Source organism: Gigantopelta aegis, chromosome 2, assembly GCF_016097555.1.
Source record: "Gigantopelta aegis isolate Gae_Host chromosome 2, Gae_host_genome, whole genome shotgun sequence".
In the NCBI taxonomy this organism is placed as follows: Eukaryota; Metazoa; Mollusca; class Gastropoda; order Neomphalida; family Peltospiridae; genus Gigantopelta; species Gigantopelta aegis.
In genome coordinates, this window is record NC_054700.1 from 53934895 (window position 1) to 53957022 (window position 22128).

The following is a 22128-nucleotide window of genomic DNA, read 5'->3' on the forward strand; positions in this document are numbered from 1 at the left end:
CACTTAAATTTAACACTTTCTGGCAAGGTCACGTCGCCTAACAAAATATTACTAAAGAATATATAGAGAACAGCTAATCATTGTTTTATCCTGCAGAGGTTAGAATGGCACATGCTTCGAGTCTCTTCAGAGTTGCATTCGCTATTCAGCCTGAGCAGGATAAAGATGATCTCTTAAGACAGTATTATTTTATTTATCCTGCAATGCTACATAATATTACGAAAAATTAATAAAATTAACCATTTAATATTAAAACTTCATTGGGTTTTGAAAAGTTTGTTTTGTTTAATGACACCACTAGAGCACATTGATTTAGTAATAATCGGCTATTGGATGTCAAACATTTGGTTATTTAGACATAGTCTTAGAGAGGAAACCTGCTACATTTTTCATTAGTAGCAAGGGATCATTTATATGCACCATCCCACACAGGACAGCACATACCATGGCCTTTGATTTACCAGTTGTGGTACACTGGCTGGAACGAAAAATAGCCCAATGGGCCCATCGTGCATCCCTTGATTGTGTATTGTATGCTCTGTTGCATACTACATGTATATATCTATACATCAAAACAAAATAGTTTTTAAATAACAATTTATTTTTTATTTAAACAATATAAATGTTTTCAAAATAGTCTATAATTTTTTTTTTAAATAACAATTTATTTTTTATTTAAACAATATAAATGTTTTCAAAATAGTCTATAAAAAATCAAAACCCATCAAATGGAAAAAGAAAAGTTATTTTGAATAATACAACATTCCTTTGCTGATAATAATTAGAGTAAAAATATTTCTGTCACAAAAAGCTATATTTTTGCCAAAAACAGAAATTGATCTACTTGTTAACAAATAGATATTGCAGGATAAATATTAATTATTCTAATAGTCATAAATCACAAGAAAAACAACTGATTACTTTTTAATCAACTCTAGCCTTTTAACTGTGTGAGTGTCAGCAAGTGAGTGTACATGTATATATGATGTAATCTGAACAACTCTGCCAATTGACCTATGACCTTGCCTTTAATCAACTCTAGCCCTTTAAATGTGTGAGTGTCAGCAAGTGAGTGTACATGTATATATGATGTAATCTGTACAACTCTGCCAACTGACCTATGACCTTGCCTTCAAGTAAAACAAAATAAAAATCAAGTCATATTTAGGAAAATATGAGAATCGTATGAGAATTCAAGTATATATATATTCATGTTAATTGTTTAACAATTATAACTCTGAAATTATGTTTAACAGTGTTAGGGTCAAACAATATATGGACTGTACATACGAGCTTGTATTCAGGTGGACAACAAACAAACATAAAAAACCCAGACTGTACATGTTTGTAATCACAGTAATTGCAGTTATTTGTACAAAAAAATAAAATAATAATCCACTCAATGAATATTTTTTAATATGTATTATAATACAGATCATTTGAATATTTAAAAAAGAAAAAAAATTGGACCTTTGTTTATATACACAAAGTAAATTTTACATTTAATATAAATTATTTACACCAACAAAACAGTTAAGGCATTATAATGTCTATTAACAGAAAAACATTTTGAATCTCTTTTATTATATGAAAAGAGATTACAAAATGCTACATGTGCATGTAAGAAACATTGCAATGAATATATTCATGTAAGCGCATCTTAATAATCGAATATTTGTTGAATTTCAAAGAAAATATTTTCTTTTCACATCGTGTAAATGATTTAATGAATGAAAAAGTTTCACTGTACAATCTGCAATGATACAAAATATGACGACTGTTGAGCAATTCCTGCACTCAAACTCAATGGCTAATAATGAAAAACTGATCCAATGATTTTCCATTTAAAAAAAAAAAAAAACTATTTTCTTTTTTCCATTTTAAAAATCTATTTTCCATTTTTAGTTTTCTGGGGCCTAATTCGCTAAATTCTCACAACTTTGCGATCTTGCAGTGCAATGCTAAAAGACTTGCAAAGAAGATGCTTTGTTGTCTAGCAGAGGCTAAGAGAGCTTTATGAATTAGGCCCATCTCACAGTGCAATGCTAAAAGACTTGCAAAGAGGATGCTTTGTTGTCTAGCAGAGGCTAAGAGACCTTTATGAATTAGGCCCATCTTGCAGTGCAATGCTAAAAGACTTGCAAAGAAGATGCTTTGTTGTCTAGCAGAGACTAAGAGAGCTTTGTGAATTAGGTCCCAGTGGTCTCAAAACTTTCAAAATTGATTTATGTACACAATCAAGGTCACAATAAAATTGATGACATCAGTTCTGTTAATATATTCCTTTTTGTGCTCTGTAAAATTTCTGTTCTGTTTCTATCAAGAAACATATCTCAAAGAACAAATCATAAAGTACAGTAACACCTGTAAAGGCATCACATGTTTGTCAATAGTTTCGTATATCAAGTGCTTTTCATCAGTTTTACGAATCCTGTCAATATTAAAACAGAAAGAGATATTATAGAATGCTCTCAAATTCATAACTCAATTTGTGGATTCTGCGAAATCGGTCTGTTTTTCACAACCGAGAAAAATCATTGGATCTAAACAGTCAGTTACAGGGGAGATAACTAATACTTCACTGATCAACAACAAAGAGAGATAACTCTGTTAACTTTGAAACTTTAAGCTAATCATTCTTGAGTGATTTTATTTAATAAAATACCAGTCTTGCTACCAAAACACAGCAGAACTATGGTACTCAATTTTCACTTTATACCAAATAGAATAGAACTGATTTGATTAACTAAACAGTATTCAATGGATTGTACTGACCACCATCTCACCAGTGCTACACAGTCATTTACAACATATATTACAAAATGGCCCTTTGGGGAAAAGATAATTATACAAGTCATTTAGTACAATACTGCATGATTTCAGACAATAAGGTTAGTTAGTACAAGTCAATTATTACAATAATGCATGATTTCAGACAATAAGGTAAGTTAATACAAGTCAGTTAGTACAATAATGCATGATTTCATACAATAAGGTAAGTTAATACAAGTCAGTTAGTACAATAATGCATGATTTCAGACAATAAGGTAAGTTAATACAAGTCAGTACAATATTGCATGATGATGGACATTAAGGTGGTCTTCTCTGGTGGCTTAACACGTGACAAACTGATCAACTGACTGGTCCGTGCACAAACCAGCAACAAAGTCAGCTAGGCAAGAGAAAGAGCTGACTTTATTGTTGAGTCTTATACTGTATTAACATCCAAACTAGCTGACTTTATTGTTGAGTCATATACTGTATTAACATCCAAACTAGCTGACTTTATTGTCGAGTCTTGTACTGTATTAACATCCAAACTAGCTGACTTTATTGTTGAGTCTTGTACTGTATTAACATCCAAACTAGCTGACTTTATTGTCAGTTTTGTACTGTATTTATATCCAAACTAGCTGACTTTATTGTTAGTCTTCTGCTGTATTAACATCCAAACTAGCTGACTTTATTGTCAGTCTTGTACTGTATTTATATCCAAACTAGCCAACATTATTGTAGAGTTGTGAACCGATTTTTAAAAACATCCAAAGTCCTAACCCTACACATAGTTTGAGAATCAGCAAATACACAAACATATTCTCACAATTTCTCCACAAATAAGACTCTGTCATTTTTCAGGCTCGTTGTGGCCGTATTCTCATCGTCACTGTACCGAATAATTTTTGTGAGTTTCACCGGTTCTTTGGGTTCCTTAATCCGCTCTTCCAAACGCTGCGTCATGTTGAGGCCGCTGGTAATCAGCTTGCCGAAGCCCTCTTGGTGAGAGAATGCGTAGCCAGACCGCAGTGACCGTGTGCTGTGTCTCACGAAGGACTGCCGGTGGATGTGTGACTCTCGCGACCGTGATTTCAGCTTCTTTATCCTCTGCCTGAGTCGGACTCTGTCGGACAGAGACGCCGTGATGTTGGTCTTGTAGAAGCGGTATGCGACCACAGGGACGATGAGGATGGTGCAAGTCAACAACAGGCACAGCCAAAAGCTGGGCGAGGAGAAGACGGCGAATGCGACACCGATGTACGTGTAGTGGATGCCATTGGAGTAAAACGCCAGAATGAAACAGAAGTAGTAGATGATACTTCCCCAGATCACAAAGTGATTGAAACCAGTCCAGTAGGAAGTATCGAGAGCACACTGAAGAAACAAAGCAGATGATGATGATACAATAATATTATATATACTTTTAACTCATGGCCAACAGTGAAGTATTTTCAGTATAATACCCATACCTCTTTCAATCTGTGCCAACCAATATGATACCAAATGAACTTTAATGACTGATCTAAAACATAAATACATGGTGTTCATAAAGGTCCTACCAATTTTACTGTACCAATTTTCAATCACTATAAAGTAGTTTTGTGTAATAAAATATTTTTGCTAGGCCTATGTAAAAAACCCAGTTTATAATAAAAACCACACACACACACACACACACACACACACACACACACACACATTTGGGTCCATTCTTAATTCTATATTATGAGCCCACCCAGATCTTTAAAAGGATATGCTTCAGAGTTAAGTAAAGTTTTGTCATGAAATGTTTTATTCACAAATATTTATGCCTAACTATGTGTTTTAAAATATAAGCAAACTGACATGCTACTAAATTTTTTATAAACCTTATTCATGCATATATCCAAAAGACGGTTCCAAAAATGCACCATGTTATTAATTAAAAACAATTCCCCACTAGTGTTTTGGAGTGACGATCTTAATGCTACGTACGTTTTCTAACTCTGGTCTCACTTCACAGAATAAATCTTTCTAACATACTGTCATGTAAATACAGCAGATCTCTCCATCTAAGGGGAGATATCACCCTCTGTCCCCCATCACTCCCCTGAGAGTAGTTCATGGAAATTCATTTTTACCTTCCCTTAACATGTGAATTTATTAGGTACATGTAGGTATGTATAAGTTTATTTTGTGCAAGAATATATACGATACCGCGTAGCGGCCAAGTGATATATTCTTTCGCAAAATTAAGGAGTGCAATAAATAGGAAGCGAAAACAACGTCTGTGAAGTTCTGTATTTATTACATACCTTCTTTTATGTTTTACAAAAACATTTTCAATTTAACGTCATAACACCACTTTGTTAAATCTATGGTCAAAACTCCTTTCATGGATTTATTAACGTTCAGAAGCTTATTCTATGGCAGCCTTGAGTAATGTTTCAAATACGATGTGATGTAATTTGCAAATCATATATGACATTAGTTAATAAAAGGTGCTAACTGCAGTAAAAATAAAAAGGGAATTACCCATTTAAAAGTTCCGGTCCAAATAAATTTATCACACAGTTTCAAAATATCTTTGTCACTATAGTAAGAATGAATAGGTATGTAATAAACTAAATTATAGGAGAAATTAATCACTCACCTCAACTGTTTCCATGGCGATGTCCAATATACAGACCTCACAGTGACCAAAAAGTGAGGGGAGTGATTAACTACTCCACTAACTTACATGATGGAGAGTCATTAAGATATTACCGTATCGGGCATCGATACTTAAGATATTACTGTATCGGGCATCGATATTTAAGATATTACTATATCGCGCATCGATATTTAAGATATTACTATATCGCGCATCGATATTTAAAATATTACCGTAGCGGGCATCGTTATTTAAGATATTACTATATCGGGCATCGATATTTAAGATATTACTATATCACGCATCGATATTTAAGATATTACTCTATCGGGCATCGATATTTAAGATATTACTATATCGGGCATCGATATTTAAGATATTACTGTATCACGCATCGATATTTAAGATATTACTGTATCGGGCATCGGTATTTAAGATATTACTATATCGGGCATTGATATTTAAGATATTACTGTATCGGGCATCGGTATTTAAGATATTACTGCATCGGGCATCGATATTTAAGATATTACTGTATCGGGCATCGATATTTAAGATATGACTGTATCGCGCATCGATATCTAAGATATGACTGTATCGCACATCGATATCTAAGATATTACTGTATCGCGCATCAATATTTAAGATATTACTGTATAGGGCATCGATATCTAAGATATTACTGTATCGGGCATCGATATCTAAGATATTACTGTATCGCGCATCGATATCTAAGATATTACTGTATCGGGCATCGATATTTAAGATATTACTGTATCGGGCATCGATATTTAAGATATGACTGTATCACGCATCGATATTTAAGATATGACTGTATCACGCATCGATATTTAAGATATTACTATATCGGTTATCGATATTTAAGATATTATTGTATCACGCATCGCTATTTAAGATATTACTATATCGTGCATCAATATTTAAGATATTACTGTATCGGGCATCGATATTTAAGATATTACTGTATCGGGCATCGATATTTAAGATATTACTGTATCGCGCATCGATATTTAAGATATTACTATATCGGGCATCGGTATTTAAGATATTACTATATCGGGCATTGATATTTAAGATATTACTGTATCGGGCATCGGTATTTAAGATATTACTGCATCGGCAATCGATATTTAAGATATTAATGTATCACGCATCGATACTTAAGATATTACTGTATCGGGCATCGATATTTAAGATATGACTGTATCGCGCATCGATATCGAAGATATAACTGTATCGCGCATCGATATTTAAGATATTACTGTATCGGGCATTGATATTTAAGATATGACTGTATCGCGCATCGATATCTAAGATATTACTGTATCGCACATCGATATCTAAGATATTACTGTATCGCGCATCGATATCTAAGATATTACTGTATAGGGCATCGATATCTAAGATATTACTGTATCGGGCATCGATATCTAAGATATTACTGTATCGGGCATCGATATCTAAGATATTACTGTATCGCGCATCGATATCTAAGATAATACTGTATCGTGCATCGATATCTAAGATATTACTGTATCGCGCATCGATATCTAAGATATTACTGTATAGGGCATCGATATCTAAGATATTACTGTATCGCGCATCGATATCTAAGATATTACTGTATCGCGCATCGATATCTAAGATATTACTTTATCGCGCATCGATATCTAAGATATTACTGTATCGCGCATCGATATCTAAGATATTACTGTATCGTGCATCGATATCTAAGATATTACTGTATCGCGCATCGATATCTAAGATATTACTGTATAGGGCATCGATATCTAAGATATTACTGTATCGGGCATCGATATCTAAGATATTACTGTATCGGGCATCGATATCTAAGATATTACTGTATCGCGCATCGATATCTAAGATATTACTGTATCGGGCATCGATATCTAAGATATTACTGTATCGCGCATCGATATTTAAGATATGACTGTATCGCGCATCGATATTTAAGATATGACTGTATCGGGCATCGGTATTTAAGATATTACTATATTGCGCATCGATATTTAAGATATTACTATATCGGTTATCGATATTTAAGATATTATTGTATCACGCATCGATATTTAAGATATTACTATATCGTGCATCAATATTTAAGATATTACTGTATCGGGCATCGATATTTAAGATATGACTGTATCGCGCATCGATATCTAAGATATGACTGTATCGCGATTTGATATCTAAGATATTACTGTATCGCAGATCGATATCTAAGATATTACTGTATAGGGCATCGATATCTAAGATATTACTGTATCGGGCATCGATATCTAAGATATTACTGTATCAGGCATCGATATTTAAGATATTACTGTATCACGCATCGATATTTAAGATATTACTATATCGGGCATCAATATTTAAGATATTACTGTACTCCCACCCCTTCCACAATGAATGAATGATTAATGATACCCGAGCACTAGAGTCAGAATGACAGTTCCCTTTAAATGAAACACTAACATCTTACCCTCAAATTGACGGAAATCACGAGAATTGTTGCTACAAATGTACCGAACGACTGCTGGTCATCCTCCCCCATCCCAGAGGAACCCGCTGCATAGATGAAAGTCCAGTAAGGAATAAAGAACAAAATTAACGACGATATGATGCCCTCGCCGACACTGAGTAGAAATTTCTTCTTGTTGAAGAGTTCGTCACGCAGGCCGGGCATGTACAGTTTGGGGTATCGTAGAGAGTGGTCCTCGTCGACATCCTGAACAAACAAAACACTTTAAATCAGCTTTACATTCACACACTCAAGTGTGGCCAACAGACTTATGGTAGCACTAAACCAAATAACTTCCGGCTGGGTCAAAGTTCGAGGTGCACCGAACGTTTGATAGTGAAGTTAACACCACAAGTCCTGTGATTGGTTATATGTGAGTGTGTTGGTTGTAAAAAACAAATAGTTTCATCTGGGCTAAAAATGTATACAATTTTAATTCAACTAGTACCACTGTGTCAAGCAGTCTTGTGCTTGGAACATGTATGGGGTACATGTAAAAAAAAGTACTCACATTTTGTGCGAAACTAGGGGTGTTGTAAAAACATCTGGTTATACCGAAAATGAGCCATGAAAGGTACCATTTTCTGCAGTTAATACTTTGAGGTAGGGGTTGTAGTACTGATATCTATGGGTCATAGTTTGGTTGATATATTGCATATAGTGTTTTTAAATACAAACGTTAACATGGTCACCTATGGGATTTTATTTGGTATAGTCCAACCTATACTGTTGTTCAAGGTATAGATTATTTTCAAGAGTTAACACCTGTGAAACAATGCAATTTTAACTTTTTATGAGTTCAGATCAGGGATTCAAACCCAATACTGGCAGAACTTGTATGTTGTAAACAAGTACAACACTTTAGCCCACGTGGCCAAGCATTTGCATCATCAAATGAACATGTAATCTAAACCTTATAAACCTGATACTAGTGATAGTAATGTATCAAATCAGAAATCAGAGGTTACACATTTAGCACATGCATCTCGCTAATAATGCCAGCTATCCACTACTGAAGTTTTCTTGACCAAATTGTTCAGGTTAGGTCCAAAAGGATCCTACCGTTTTGGGTTAATAGTTTTGGAAATATTCTTTGCCATTTTAACCAATATTTTCATTAAAGGGGCACGCCCTAGTTACGGCTAGCTGTTAACCATTACGGCGTTGTTTTTCGCTATTAAACCCATTTTTTCACAAATAAAATTGCACTTTACTTACATTTTATTATTTAGAATACACATTTCCATTCACCTGAAGTGCTTTTTGGTAATCCTGGTAATCCTGATGTTTGTAAAACCACGAAATGCATTTTTGTATTTCTTAAAATGCCGCGCACACTCGAGAAAAAAACGTTAAGCAAGCGAGGTCCAATCTATTTTTAGAGGGAATCTTCCTAAACGTCACAGATGTTGGTATACCACGTGACCGTTATCATTTTGGTTCGGTTTGTTTTCTCGTGCACGGTTCGCGCAATCAACATCCGATTTGTTGTCATTTGCTTGTTGTTCATTTGTGAGATATTTCTTCACAGTTCGTGAACATTTTCAGTAACAATAAAGTTCAGACAAGTAAGTGTCTCAATACAAAACGTTACAAACCCGTAAAACCAATAATTTTGCTAAGTCTTACGATATCTGGAGAGGGGATACAACCAGGACAGAACAGTTGGAACATGTCCTGGAGAGGTGAAAAGAACGCACCCAAAGTCTGTGAAATTTGTCATGACGTAGGCATTGTTGTTCTTCGAGCGACATCTACCGGTGACATCAGAATACTAACTTTCAAAATTATTTCAAGCAATTGGGACATGGGGATTCCCATGGTATTTATCGATATAAAACCTGCTTTTTCACTCCATTTGATAAAAACGTGATCTAAGTGTGTTACAGGTTTGTAGATTAACCAAATTATAATTTATTTTCGCTGGATGGAACTAGGGTGTGCGGCTTTAAAAAAGATCAAATAGAAGTTAATTTAGCAGTCACGTAATTTTTTAAAATGAATAATGGATGAAGTTGGAGAATATACTCAGAAATGTAGATTCTTGAAAAATAATTATTTACACCTCCTCGTTCATTCTCCATTACTTACCTGGTCAAATATTCCAAGTACAAGGACGGGCAGAGAAGTGTAGAAGACATTGTACAAAGATATGAAGTATGGGTCATACAAAGTCTGCAATGAAAATCATACAGTCTGTTAATAGAGATTCAAGATGTATGTTAATTCCTTTTGTAACAGATTAATGTCTAAAGTTAAAAGTTTCCTTTGTTTAACGACACCACTAGAGCACATTGATTAATTAATCATCGGCTTTTGGATGTCAAACATTTGGTAATACTGACTCGTAGTCATCAGAGGAAACCCACTACATTTTTCCTAATGTAGTAAGGGATCTTTTATATGCACTTTCCCACAGGCAGGAAAGCACATACCACGGCCTTTGACCAGTACACATATATACATTACATTTGACAAATAGTAATTTTTTTCTCTTTGATCTATTAAATGTTAAATTCAATATTTGTTCTACACTTATACAAAATAAAATTCAAAACACATTACAGGTGCCAAATTGATAAATTAAATAAGAAAAGTTGTAAGTAATGTGTAATTTAATAGTAAAAAGAATGCAACATTTTTTATACTGCTTAATAACAAGGTCAGCACCTTAATCACACAATAATTCAAACATGTGCAAAAAAAACCCCAAAAGACGAAAAAAGACCTCAGTATTACTTCCTAAGCACAAACGTAAGGTACATAATCTTACCTGGGCAGAAAATCCACAGAAAAAGGCATACCAAAAATGGCACAATGTAAATGCAAAGTTTTTATAGAAAAAGTATCTGAGAAATTTGCACATTCGAAAGTAGGACCATCGTCCGTGTACGAGCAGCAGCCGCTCGAGGTACTTGAACTGGGCGATAGCGTAGTCACTGGCCAACACGGCCTGCATCCCCTCCTGACCACTGATCCCAACACCGATGTGGGCCGCTGAAACAAACAGAGTATGTCAGTGAGTTGTAAACCATGGGGATGTGAGCCTCCTGACCACTGATCCCAACACTGATGTGGGCTGCTGAAACAGAGTACATGTCAGTGAGTTGTAAACCATGGGGATGTGAGCCTCCTGACCACTGATCCCAACACCGATGTGGGCCGCTGAAACAAACAGAGTATGTCAGTGAGTTGTAAACCATGGGGATGTGAGCCTCCTGACCACTGATCCCAACACTGATGTGGGCCGCTGAAACAAACAGAGTATGTCAGTGAGTTGTAAACCATGGGGATGTGAGCCTCCTGACCACTGATCCCAACACCAATGTGGGCCGCTGAAACAAACAGGGTATGTAAGTGAGTTGTAAACCATGGGGATGTGAGCCTCCTGACCACTGATCCCAACACTGATGTGGGCTGCTGAAACAGAGTACATGTCAGTGAGTTGTAAACCATGGGGATGTGAGTCTCCTGACCACTGATCCCAACACTGATGTGGGCCGCTGAAACAAACAGAGTATGTCAGTGAGATCTTTTATTTGCCCTTCCCACAGGCAGGATAGCACAAACCATGGCCTTTGTTAAACCAGTTATGGATCACTGGTCAATGCAAGTGGTTTACACCTACCCATTGAGCCTTGCGGAGCACTCACTCAGGGTTTGGAGTCGGTATCTGGATTAAAAATCCCATGCCACTACTGGGATCTGAACCCAGTACCTACCAGTCTGTAGACCGATGGCCTAACCACGATGCCACCAAGGCCGGTCAGTGATTTGTAAACCAACAGAAGGAAGAGATAACAGGATGTCATTATGTCCATCTGTCTGTCCAACAAACTAAACTACAGACCTTCATAAGTAAAATACCATGCATCCTTCTATTCATGTAGCCAAACTTGCCCTAGTTCATAAACTATGTATCCATCCATCCAAAGACCACACCGCCCACAAACATCCACACTTTTCATCCATTCAGAAGACACACACACTCCCATAGACATAGACAGACACAGAAACAGACAGACAGACACATAAGCGTGTGTGTGTGCGCACATACATATGCACCTCACCTACACACATTTTTGAATTTACAGGAACCAGGACCTGTGACCACTTCATTTACTGCTGGCACCTAAAAGTTCTGAATTTGGTTTGGACAGGAAAAACCAGATCGATCTACATCCTGCCCAATGCTTCCTAACACATGTGTCTGCACCATCAAATGGCATGGGTGTTAAAAACAGCTAATCAAGCAGAGCTTGGCAAAGTAAGACAATTATCACTGCTGCTTACTTTTGATCATGCTGACATCGTTGGCCCCGTCTCCGATGGCAAGGGTGATGGATTTCTTGTGCTTCTTTATGAGATCAACAACGAGAGCTTTCTGTAAAGGTGTCACCCGGCAACAGATCACAGACTTGCAGCTCGAACTCAGCTTGACTAGCAGCCCTTCCAACTCCGGGTTCAGTGCATACGCCTGTAACAAATCAAACACAGGGCTTCAACTTAAGAATTGTTCTTAAATTGCTGTGGGTGAAACAGCCCACAGACAGTTACTTAAAGCCTGCCCATGGCAACTGAAACAAAAAGGAAGAAGACACTTGCAGCAAATAAATAAGACTGAAAGTTTATTCTGCTGTATGTAGACATATTTTAAATGAGCTAATGTTATATACTGGCACCAGGTGTTGTCATCAATGAGGAGCTTTACCAACAGTGTCGTTAGTGATGCTCACGACCAACTGCAATTTATATCTCAGCTATTGGTGCCGTCGTTAAGTTTGAGCCCTGCAAACATTAGTAAATGTTGAGTAACAGACTTGGGGCGAAACCACATGATACGAGAACCTCAATTTTTCACTACATTCGGCAATACTTAGAAAACAAAAATTATTCATTTTAGCTGTTTACTCTTTTTTTTTTTTTTTTTTTCTTTCTAAAACGTCTCTTTTGTTTAATGACACCACTAGAGCACATTGATTTATTAATCATCGGCTACTGGACATGAAACATTTGGTAATTTGGACATTTAGTCTAAGAGACAAAACCTGCTACATTTGTTTCTTTAGTAGCAAAGGATCTTTTATGTGCACCATCCCACAGACAGGATAGCATATACCACAGCCTTTGATATACCAGTCGTGGTGCACTGGCTGGAATGAGAAACAGCTCAATGGGCCCACCGACGGGGATTGATCCTAGACCGACCGCACATCAAGCAAGCATTTTACCACTGGGCTACATCCAGCCCCTTAATTAAAAAATAATTGATTACATTAATTGTTAATTATTAAATCAGAAAATGTTATTAAATGTTTAAAAATGTTTGTATTAATCTATTAAAGAAGGTGATTTCCTGAAGATTGTTCTTTTATAGTATTTTATCTTTTATGAAATACAGTGAAACTCCTCTAAAACAGGCACCAATGGCACCAAGTAAGCAGTCTGGTTTTAAAGGGTATTCACTTTAGAGAGGTTCTGTTCTGTACTGGTATTTAAAAAGGAACAGTCAAAAACATCGGGTTTTGGGGGAATTCTAATTTACAGAGTGTCCCATTTTGAGGGGTTTCACTGTAGCTATAAAAGGTGAACATGATAATTTTCAACACCCACTGAAGTATAAACGGCAGGATTAATTTTCCCACTTATGTATAAACGGCTTCACACTATTACATTACACCATTCACAGAGTGTAGGAAGCAGTTCATTGCTTCATACTTCCATGACACCACAACTGGTCAAAGGCCATGGTATGTGCAGTCCTGTCTGGGGGAAATTTCATATAAAACATTCCTTACTGCATTAGGAAATATGTAGCAGGTTTCCTCTGAAGACTATGAGTGAGTATTACCAAATGCGGCCTCGGTGGCGTCGTGGCAGGCCATCGGTCTACAGGCTGGTAGGTACTGGGTTCGGATCCCAGTCGAGGCATGGGATTTTTAATCCAGATACCGACTCCAAACCCTGAGTGAGTGCTCCGCAAGGCTCAATGGGTAGGTGTAAACCACTTGCACCGACCAGTGATCCATAACTGGTTCAACAAAGGCCATGGTTTGTGCTATCCTGCCTGTGGGAAGCGCAAATAAAAGATCCCTTGCTGCCTGTCGTAAAGAAGAGTAGCCTATGTGGCGACAGCGGGTTTCCTCTAAAAACAGTGTCAGAATGACCATATGTTTGACGTCCAATAGCCGATGATAAGATTAAAAATCAATGTGCTCTAGTGGCGTCGTTAAATAAAACAAACTTTTTTTTATTACCAAATGTTTGACATCCAATAGCCGATGATTAACTAATCAATGTGGTCCAGTAGTGTCGTTTAACAAAACAAACTTTCGTACTTCCATGAACACCCATATGATGGAAATGGAAATGTTTTATTTAATGATGCACTCAACACATTTTATTTACAGTTATATGGCGTCGGACATATGGTTAAGGACCACACAGATATTTAGAGAGGAAACCAGCTGTCGTCACTTCATGGGCTACTCTTTTCGATTAACAGCAAGGGATCTTTTATATGCACCATCCCATAGACAGGATAGCACATACCACGGCCTTTGATACATCAGTCGTGATGCACTGGCTGGAGCGAGAAACAGCCCAATGGGCCCACCGATGGGGGTCGATCACAGACCGACCACACATCAAGCGAATGCTTTACCACTGGGCTACATCCCGCCCCGGAACACCCAATAGCTGATGTGTATTTTGGTGCTGGGGTGTCGTTAAACATTCATTCATTCCATGAACACCCAAATATTATCCCGTTCAATTGTTTACTTCCACCATCATCATCACTGACCAGACTATGTCCGTTGACGACCAGTGCGTAATCGGCCGCCTCGTCGCAGTTGACGCTGACACCATCTGTGGGGTTGAAGTGGGCGTCACCGTTACACACGACAACATCAGTATTCGTCTTGTTCTTCATCTTCTGGATCTCGTCCATGGCCCGCTCCATCTGGCCCTGCACCTCCTCCACCGACTCTGCGTCGATAATGAACACCTCCTCCAGGTTCTCCGTCAGCAGCTGGCAGGAGTAGCCGATGTTGATGGCCGTCTCTGGAAAACAGGGAAGAAGGAAGGAAATGTTTTATTAAATGACACACTCAACACATTTTATTTACGGTTATATGGCATCGGACATATGGTTAAGGACCACACAGATATAGAGAGAGGAATCCCGCTGTTGCCACTTCATGGGCTACTCTTTTTTATTAGCAGCAAGGGAGCTTTCATATGCACCATCCCAGACAGGATAGCACATACCACGGCCTTTGATATACCAGTCGTGGTGCACTGGCTGAAACAAGAAATAGTCCAATGGGTTGGAAAACAGGGATGCAAAGAGGAGTACTGCATTTTTTGGTCAACCTTCCCATAGGTGATTAAATTTGGAATATCTAAAAAAAAAATTTTTTTAAATCAGCTTGTTTGACAGATGGTCAAGACAGAGTAAGAAAGATAATGTGGTGGGATTAAATTTCAGAATGACCCAAATAAGAGAGTAAAAGCTACTTGTGAATTTAATGATCATAAAGCATTATTGTTTTGTCTCTAGCCTAGCCTCAACTTCGAGCCTTAATAAGTGTGTGCTGCTCTTTAGATGTCTGTGAACTGGAGGCACAGACATAGAGACTGGGAGCGAGACAAAGACAGAGGGACAGGGACAGAGACACAAGGATAGAGATAAAGACAGAGGGACAGGGACAGACAAGGAGACAGGGACATAGAGACAGAGACAGAGGCCTACTCTTACTGAAAAATTAGCAAGAGATCACTTTATATACTCTTTCTTCCAATCAGAACAGTTTATAGCATGGCCTTCAATATACCAAGCACTGGTTGGGATGGGTGGGAAAAAGCCAAGTCCACCACATCTCCGGTTGATTCTCTACTACTGTGTGTAGAACACTACAAACCTTGCTTGTCACCAGTCAACACCCAAATCTTGATGCCAGCCAGCGCCAGGTTGGCGATGGCTTCTGGCACTCCATCTTGCAGTTTATCCTCGATGGCGGTTGAGCCAACCAACTGGAGATTCTGCTCTATCTCTTCATACAGCGTGTCCAGCTGCTCATCTCGGTTCTCAAGGGAGATACTACAAATAAAACAGTTTAATGTTTGTGTTTATGAAGTACAGTTATCATGGTTTTCAAGATAAATAAGATGTATGCCTATTACAAAGTAATTTTTAAAAATGTTTTAAGTATACATGTACATGTACAAGTAGCTATCACGGTTTTCAAGGGAAATACAACAACCAAACTAGTTTTACCTTTTTTGTTTAAAGTATAGTTTTCATGAGGGTTTTTTTCAATGGTGACAAAATTACTTATCCTCTTTTTTGGTACCTTCATAGGGAATAACTGGCTACTGTGTTAAAATATCGGCTTTATCCTGCGAAGGTTAGAATGGCGAATGCAGCGAGGCTTGGCCGACATGTAGACCGTCTCAAGGGCCGAGTTTAGCCAGACCGAATGAAAACAAAACGTTTGCTAGACTGGTTTGTGCGCTTCACGTTAAACCAAATGGACACGACGATCACCAATCAAATAGTTCGCGAACGTTAGGAAGAACGTTCGTTGGCTGAACTGAGGACAGCTCTCGGCACGAATATACGTCACGCTTCAGTCAGCCGACACCCTCGTGTCAAGAGACATCATTGCGGACATTAAACAATACGATTACGCAAAAGTAAATCTTGATGTAAATTTGTAGAAAAACTAGTTGTTCGCATCAATGAATACCTAACTGCAGTTTTTGTTTATTCCTTTGTCTTTGAAAATTTCGTACTCATGGTCGAGAGCACGCATGCAGATCGCGATCGCCGAAAATTAAAATGCAGTATTTAAATTGTACAAATTGCAGTTAAATGTACACTGAATAAAATTAGTTTACAATAATCATATTTGTTAGATAATTTTAGATATTAATTTGCAAGACTGTGAGGTGACATTTAATAAGTTAGCTGGATTTTAAAAAGACCGTAAATTTTAATTTTATTAAAGGTTTTTTTTTTTTTTAATAAATGGAGTATACTGTGAAGTTGGCATTCGTATAGCAGAGGTATTTTGTAAGCATAAATCACAACAAGCATTTAACACGACACTGAAATCAACAGCAACAACATGGCACAAATTATGAAATTGTTTGGGGTGGGGAATTGATGGGTCACTTTAAAAAAAAAAAAAAAAAAAAAAAGCAATTCAAACTAACATAAAGATTGCTATTTAAAGAAATAATGAGCTCTATAATAAAAAAAAAAAAAAAAAAATCAATTCAAACTAACATAAAGATTGCTATTTAAAGAAATAATGAGCTCTATAATAAAAAAAACACAAAAAAACAAAGCAATTCAAAGTAACATAAAGATTGCTATTTAAAGAAATAATGAGATCTATAAAAAAATATTTTTTTATTTGGGAAAAAAGGAAGAAATAAAAAACAACACCCTCCATAAACATCCACCCACCCCCATATTTCTGTATGTTTGTTAATTTAATGTCATAGGCCTTAGAAGTGGGGGTGGGTGTATGGGTACTGGCTTCAAACTCTGAAGATATTGCATAACCCCATTCCAACGCAACCCCTGCTGAAAAATCAAAGTAATATATTAACTGCCCCATTGAGGTTTTGTTATTCCAATTTATTCCAGTTTGTACACAATTAGCTGAAAAAGATACATTTTCATATTCATATATAAATACTCTATACAGTACTGCGTAAAACAAATTTGGCTAAAGCATTTTCAATATGGCTAATAAAAATTCCATTTGGCTAATATTTTGGCTACAGCTATTTTTGATCCAGGGTGAGCCCTGCAGAGTATATTTATATTATACAATTGCTGAAAATAATGTATTCTATAGGCTGATGGACTAATAGAAAGTCTGCCGGGCTACTAAATTTTAGCTGGTTCTGGTCTGGCAGGCTAGTGAAACATTTTCCATTTCTGCACCCCTACTAAAATAACAGACATTTATAAGTAATAAAATGAAGTACCAGTAATGGCATATTAACTGTTAAAAAAAAAAAGAGTTATACAGACCATTGTAGTCAATTTTACTAATTCCAACACCAACTGCCACAAATTTGTTAGAAAAAAAGCAAAACGAAGTTGAATAATTTAGTTGCAAGTTGGTTTTATTTAAATGTATTTGAAATGTGTTCATATGAATTTTAGGTAAAGAAACAAAAAACACGGTTAACTATCAAATTATTAATATTAATAATACAAAATGGGACGTATATTTTTCTGAGGAAGAGTCACTTAAATGAGTTTATTAAATCTAGTAACATGTGTCCACAACAGATATTAATGGTTAGCCATTTTCGAGCCTACTGCCCATCCACTGACCTTGCTAGAGATTGTGTATAGGGTGGACGTGCCTGAAACTTGACTGGATATAGGCATGTTAAATGAGTTACATTGACATGGTTAGCTGTTAATGGTTAGGACATATACAAAAATATGTGTGGTTCCAGTTATCCGACTGACCCCTAAAATATATGTGGTTCCAGTTATCCGACTGACCCCTAAAATATGTGTGATTCCAGTTATCCGACTGACCCCTAAAATTTACCATTTTCACTGACCATAAACATTTTGTTTCCACCTACTGATCTTCAAAACAATGAGAGGATGCAGCATTTGTTTGAAATGTGACTATATTGTTCTTTACCAATACCAGTTTGAGTGTTTAAAAATATTTAATAACCTTATGTATCTGCCCTAATTTTATTTGACAAGTAACCAGAAGCACACATTTGTTTTATTTGGCCTTAGAGATAAGTCAGTAATATGACCCAACACCTCTCTGCTATGTCTTGCAAAGCCACTCTGGGTTAGATCCTGCATGGAGATGGAACCACCGCAACCATCTGGCTAAAGACGAATAGCTAAAGACCAATGTACCACTGAGGCCGGTATCATGTGAAATATTATCGACTCAAATTTACATACATCACTGTAAAAGCACACATGCTATAAATCTTTGAAATATTATGACTTCAGTTCCTCAAATATCTATAAGACTGAATACACTGTTGTTACTTCATGCATTTCTAGGGTTATTTTACATTGCCAAATTTAAAAGGCAGTTTATTGAACTTTTAATTTTCTTGGATAAAACCATAAAAAAATCCTTGTTATTTAAAGTGCCATTCCATATCACTACCACTATTATGGTCATTTAAGGTAACACAAAAGACACACACAACCAGATTTTGCAGTACTTCAATTTCTACATTACAACAAGTCAACACAAACTACCTGTAGATACAGTGTAATGTGCTCCAGTGGTCACCTCTTTAAGCAGACACCCGTCATAAGACATCACACCCAAAACCATCTGCCTCTCCCTCTCCATTCTTCTTTCCCTCTGTTTGGCCCCTCCTCTCTCTCTCATTCCCTCCCCTTCCCACCCACTATCTCTCTCCCCAACTCTCTCTCCTTCTCTATCTATATGGCTTCTCTGTCTGTCTGTCTGTCTCTGTCTCTCTCTGTCTCTCTCTGTCTCTCTCTCTCTCTCTCTCTCTCTCTCTCTCTCTCCTCTCTCTCTCTCTCTCTCTCTCTCTCTCTCTCTCAAGTGAGCACTTTTAGTACCTGAGGGTGACTGCTTAATACATGTTAGAAAATTCTAAAATGAAAAAAACAAACAATTACTAACCTAGCTAAATGGTGTTTTTCTTTCCATGCATCATACACAGATTTACTAATATCTTTATAAGCAAGGCACAATGTTCGGAGACCCTCCTGCGCAAATTCCTGAAAAGTTATAATAAAAAATAATATGTATACCAGACACATTTCTACTCATGCCTGTCAACACTGATAAATAACTACTGTAACAGTTAAAGTTAAAGTTTGTCTTGTTTAACGACACCACTAGAGCACATTCATTTATTAATCATCGGCTGTTGGATGTTGAACATTTGGTAATTTTGACATGTAGTCTTAGAGAGGAAATCCTCTACATTTTTTCATTAGTAGCAAGAGATCTTTTATATGCACCATCCCACAGACAGGATAGCACATACCATGGCCTTTGATATACCAGTCGTGATGCACTGGCTGGAATGAGAACTAGCCCCACCCATCGATCCCAAACTGACCATGCATCAAGTGAGCGCTTTAACACTGGACTACGTCCCACCCCTACTGTACCAGTTCTGCAGTTCACAGCCATCTAATAGGCCATAAATAATTATTAAGTCTTGAAATATGACAAATGGTTGTGTAATTGATAAAAAAAAGGAAAGGAAGGACTGTTTTACTTATTGACACACTCAACACATTTTAATTACAGCTATATGATGTCGAACATATAGCTAAAGACCACACATATAATGATAAAGGAAACCTGCAGCTTCCCCACAATAAGCAGCAATGGATCTTTTGCATGGAGTATCCCACAGGCAGGATAGTACATACCACGGAATTCGTTACACCAGTTGTGGAACACTGGCTGGAGCGAGAAATAGTCTAATGGGCCTATTTGGGATCCTAGACCGAGCACACGTATGGTTAGTGCTTTTACCACAGGGTTATGTTCCACCCTCAAAAAGAAGGAAACAAATTAACATTACTGACTATAATACTGATAATTATTCTGGTTTTGTAAAATTCCTGCATTAGAATGAGCCAGAAAAACACCTACTTTTATCGAGTTGAACTGTCTAAATCTACCAGAACTGCAGCTAACACATGAACTAACATACATTTAGGTGATGAAGGGTCAGTTCCTTTAACTCTTCACAGCTGGAGTCCAAACGCTCAAAGATAACAGAGTCGGCTCCCTTGCAGTACAACCTGATTTTGTCGTTTCTTTTCACGATCACCTGAAAATGCAATACATTACAAATGAGGTGAGAAATAATATTCAGTTTACGCTACAATTCAGATCAAATATCAACAGAGCCAGTTCCCATAGTTTGTCCATAGCAGTATTTACGCTGGGCAAAAAAAAGAGAAACCATCAGCAATTTCAAATTATGTGCTGGAAATATTTACATACTGACTTACTCCTGTCCAATTTAGAAAATTCAAACAGGAAGAATTTATTTTCTTCAGCTAATAATATTTAAAAACTTGGCATTTTGAGAGATATTATAGTGGTCACATATAAAACAGGAGAAAAGTGAAAGTGCAATTTTACTCACCTTTGGAAATAGGGCTTTTTGTTGTGATGAATTTTAAACATTAAAACACAAAGCAAAGTTTCCCCAGTACTTAAATATTTAAAAACAACAATGCAGACACCTGAAAATATACTAAGCTGGCAAAAAGTAGACCAACAACTTTTAAAGTCAGTGATTTCAATAAGGCACTTCAGTAATTCCTACATCCCTTTGTGAATTTTAAAATGAAATAAAATCAAACTGCAAAAAAGTAAAATAAAAAACATTTAAAATACTTACAGACATACGCTTGCGGAAATTGTTAAAATCTAGAATACACAAAAGATCATAGATTTTTTCACGGCCATTGGCTTCAATTGTAATGGTATTCGGGGTACGAGACTGAAACAAAAAGGGTATTAGTATATAATTCAAGAATTTGAAAAAGACTCGAGGTATTTTCTCTTTTATGGATACATTACCTGTCCTCAAACAAGTGCACACCCCCCCCCCCCCACCCCACCCTCCACCACCACGACTAGTAGTCTGGTCTGAACATCCCAACAGCCAATGGGATGGCCTAAATTCTTCTACTGCATGCTCCCTCTAGTACCAGTCATGTGACTAACGTTTTTCTTTTTTCCTTCGCTTTTCGGTTCAGGCGTCTTTTACTTTGGCTCTGATTTACTCAAAGTCATCTATCTGTTTTTCTACTCTTTTTTTCTTGTTTTATGTGTGGACTTTATTTCTACATATTACTTAAACATGACTGTGTTGTATTTTAGAGTAATTCATTTGGGTTACATGTGAAATTTCCACATTTTTAATTGTTGTGTTTGAGGACAGGTAATGTTGAAAAGAAATAACAATTATAGGTTATAGGTTATATATAAAAGCTAAATCTATACATTTCTGTTTCATAAATGAAATTAATTCCAGCCAAAATAGTCCACAGTGTCAGTGACATTTTGTCAAGTTACTTTGAGTATTAAAATACTAAATATACACAATTATTTACTGCAAACCTGATGGTACA

At 36.7% G+C, this 22128-nt stretch overlaps 1 protein-coding gene across 2 annotated transcripts in view; it reads right to left on the minus strand.

Annotated features, from left to right (window-relative positions):
* Positions 1-387: 387 nt before the first annotated feature.
* The window catches only part of LOC121387144 (phospholipid-transporting ATPase ID-like), a 133383-nt gene continuing 111642 nt past the window's right edge, over positions 388-22128 (minus strand). For both annotated transcript variants that reach the window (XM_041518172.1, XM_041518178.1), the window contains exons 16-25: positions 21393-21494; positions 20694-20813; positions 19643-19740; positions 15893-16071; positions 14773-15032; positions 12261-12444; positions 10741-10964; positions 10059-10142; positions 7929-8174; positions 388-4149 (exon numbers count right to left, since the gene is read on the minus strand). In XM_041518172.1, the coding sequence (XP_041374106.1) occupies positions 3598-4149; positions 7929-8174; positions 10059-10142; positions 10741-10964; positions 12261-12444; positions 14773-15032; positions 15893-16071; positions 19643-19740; positions 20694-20813; positions 21393-21494 (2049 nt within the window). In that variant the 3' untranslated portion in view covers positions 388-3597. The remainder of the gene's footprint in view (positions 4150-7928; positions 8175-10058; positions 10143-10740; positions 10965-12260; positions 12445-14772; positions 15033-15892; positions 16072-19642; positions 19741-20693; positions 20814-21392; positions 21495-22128) is intronic.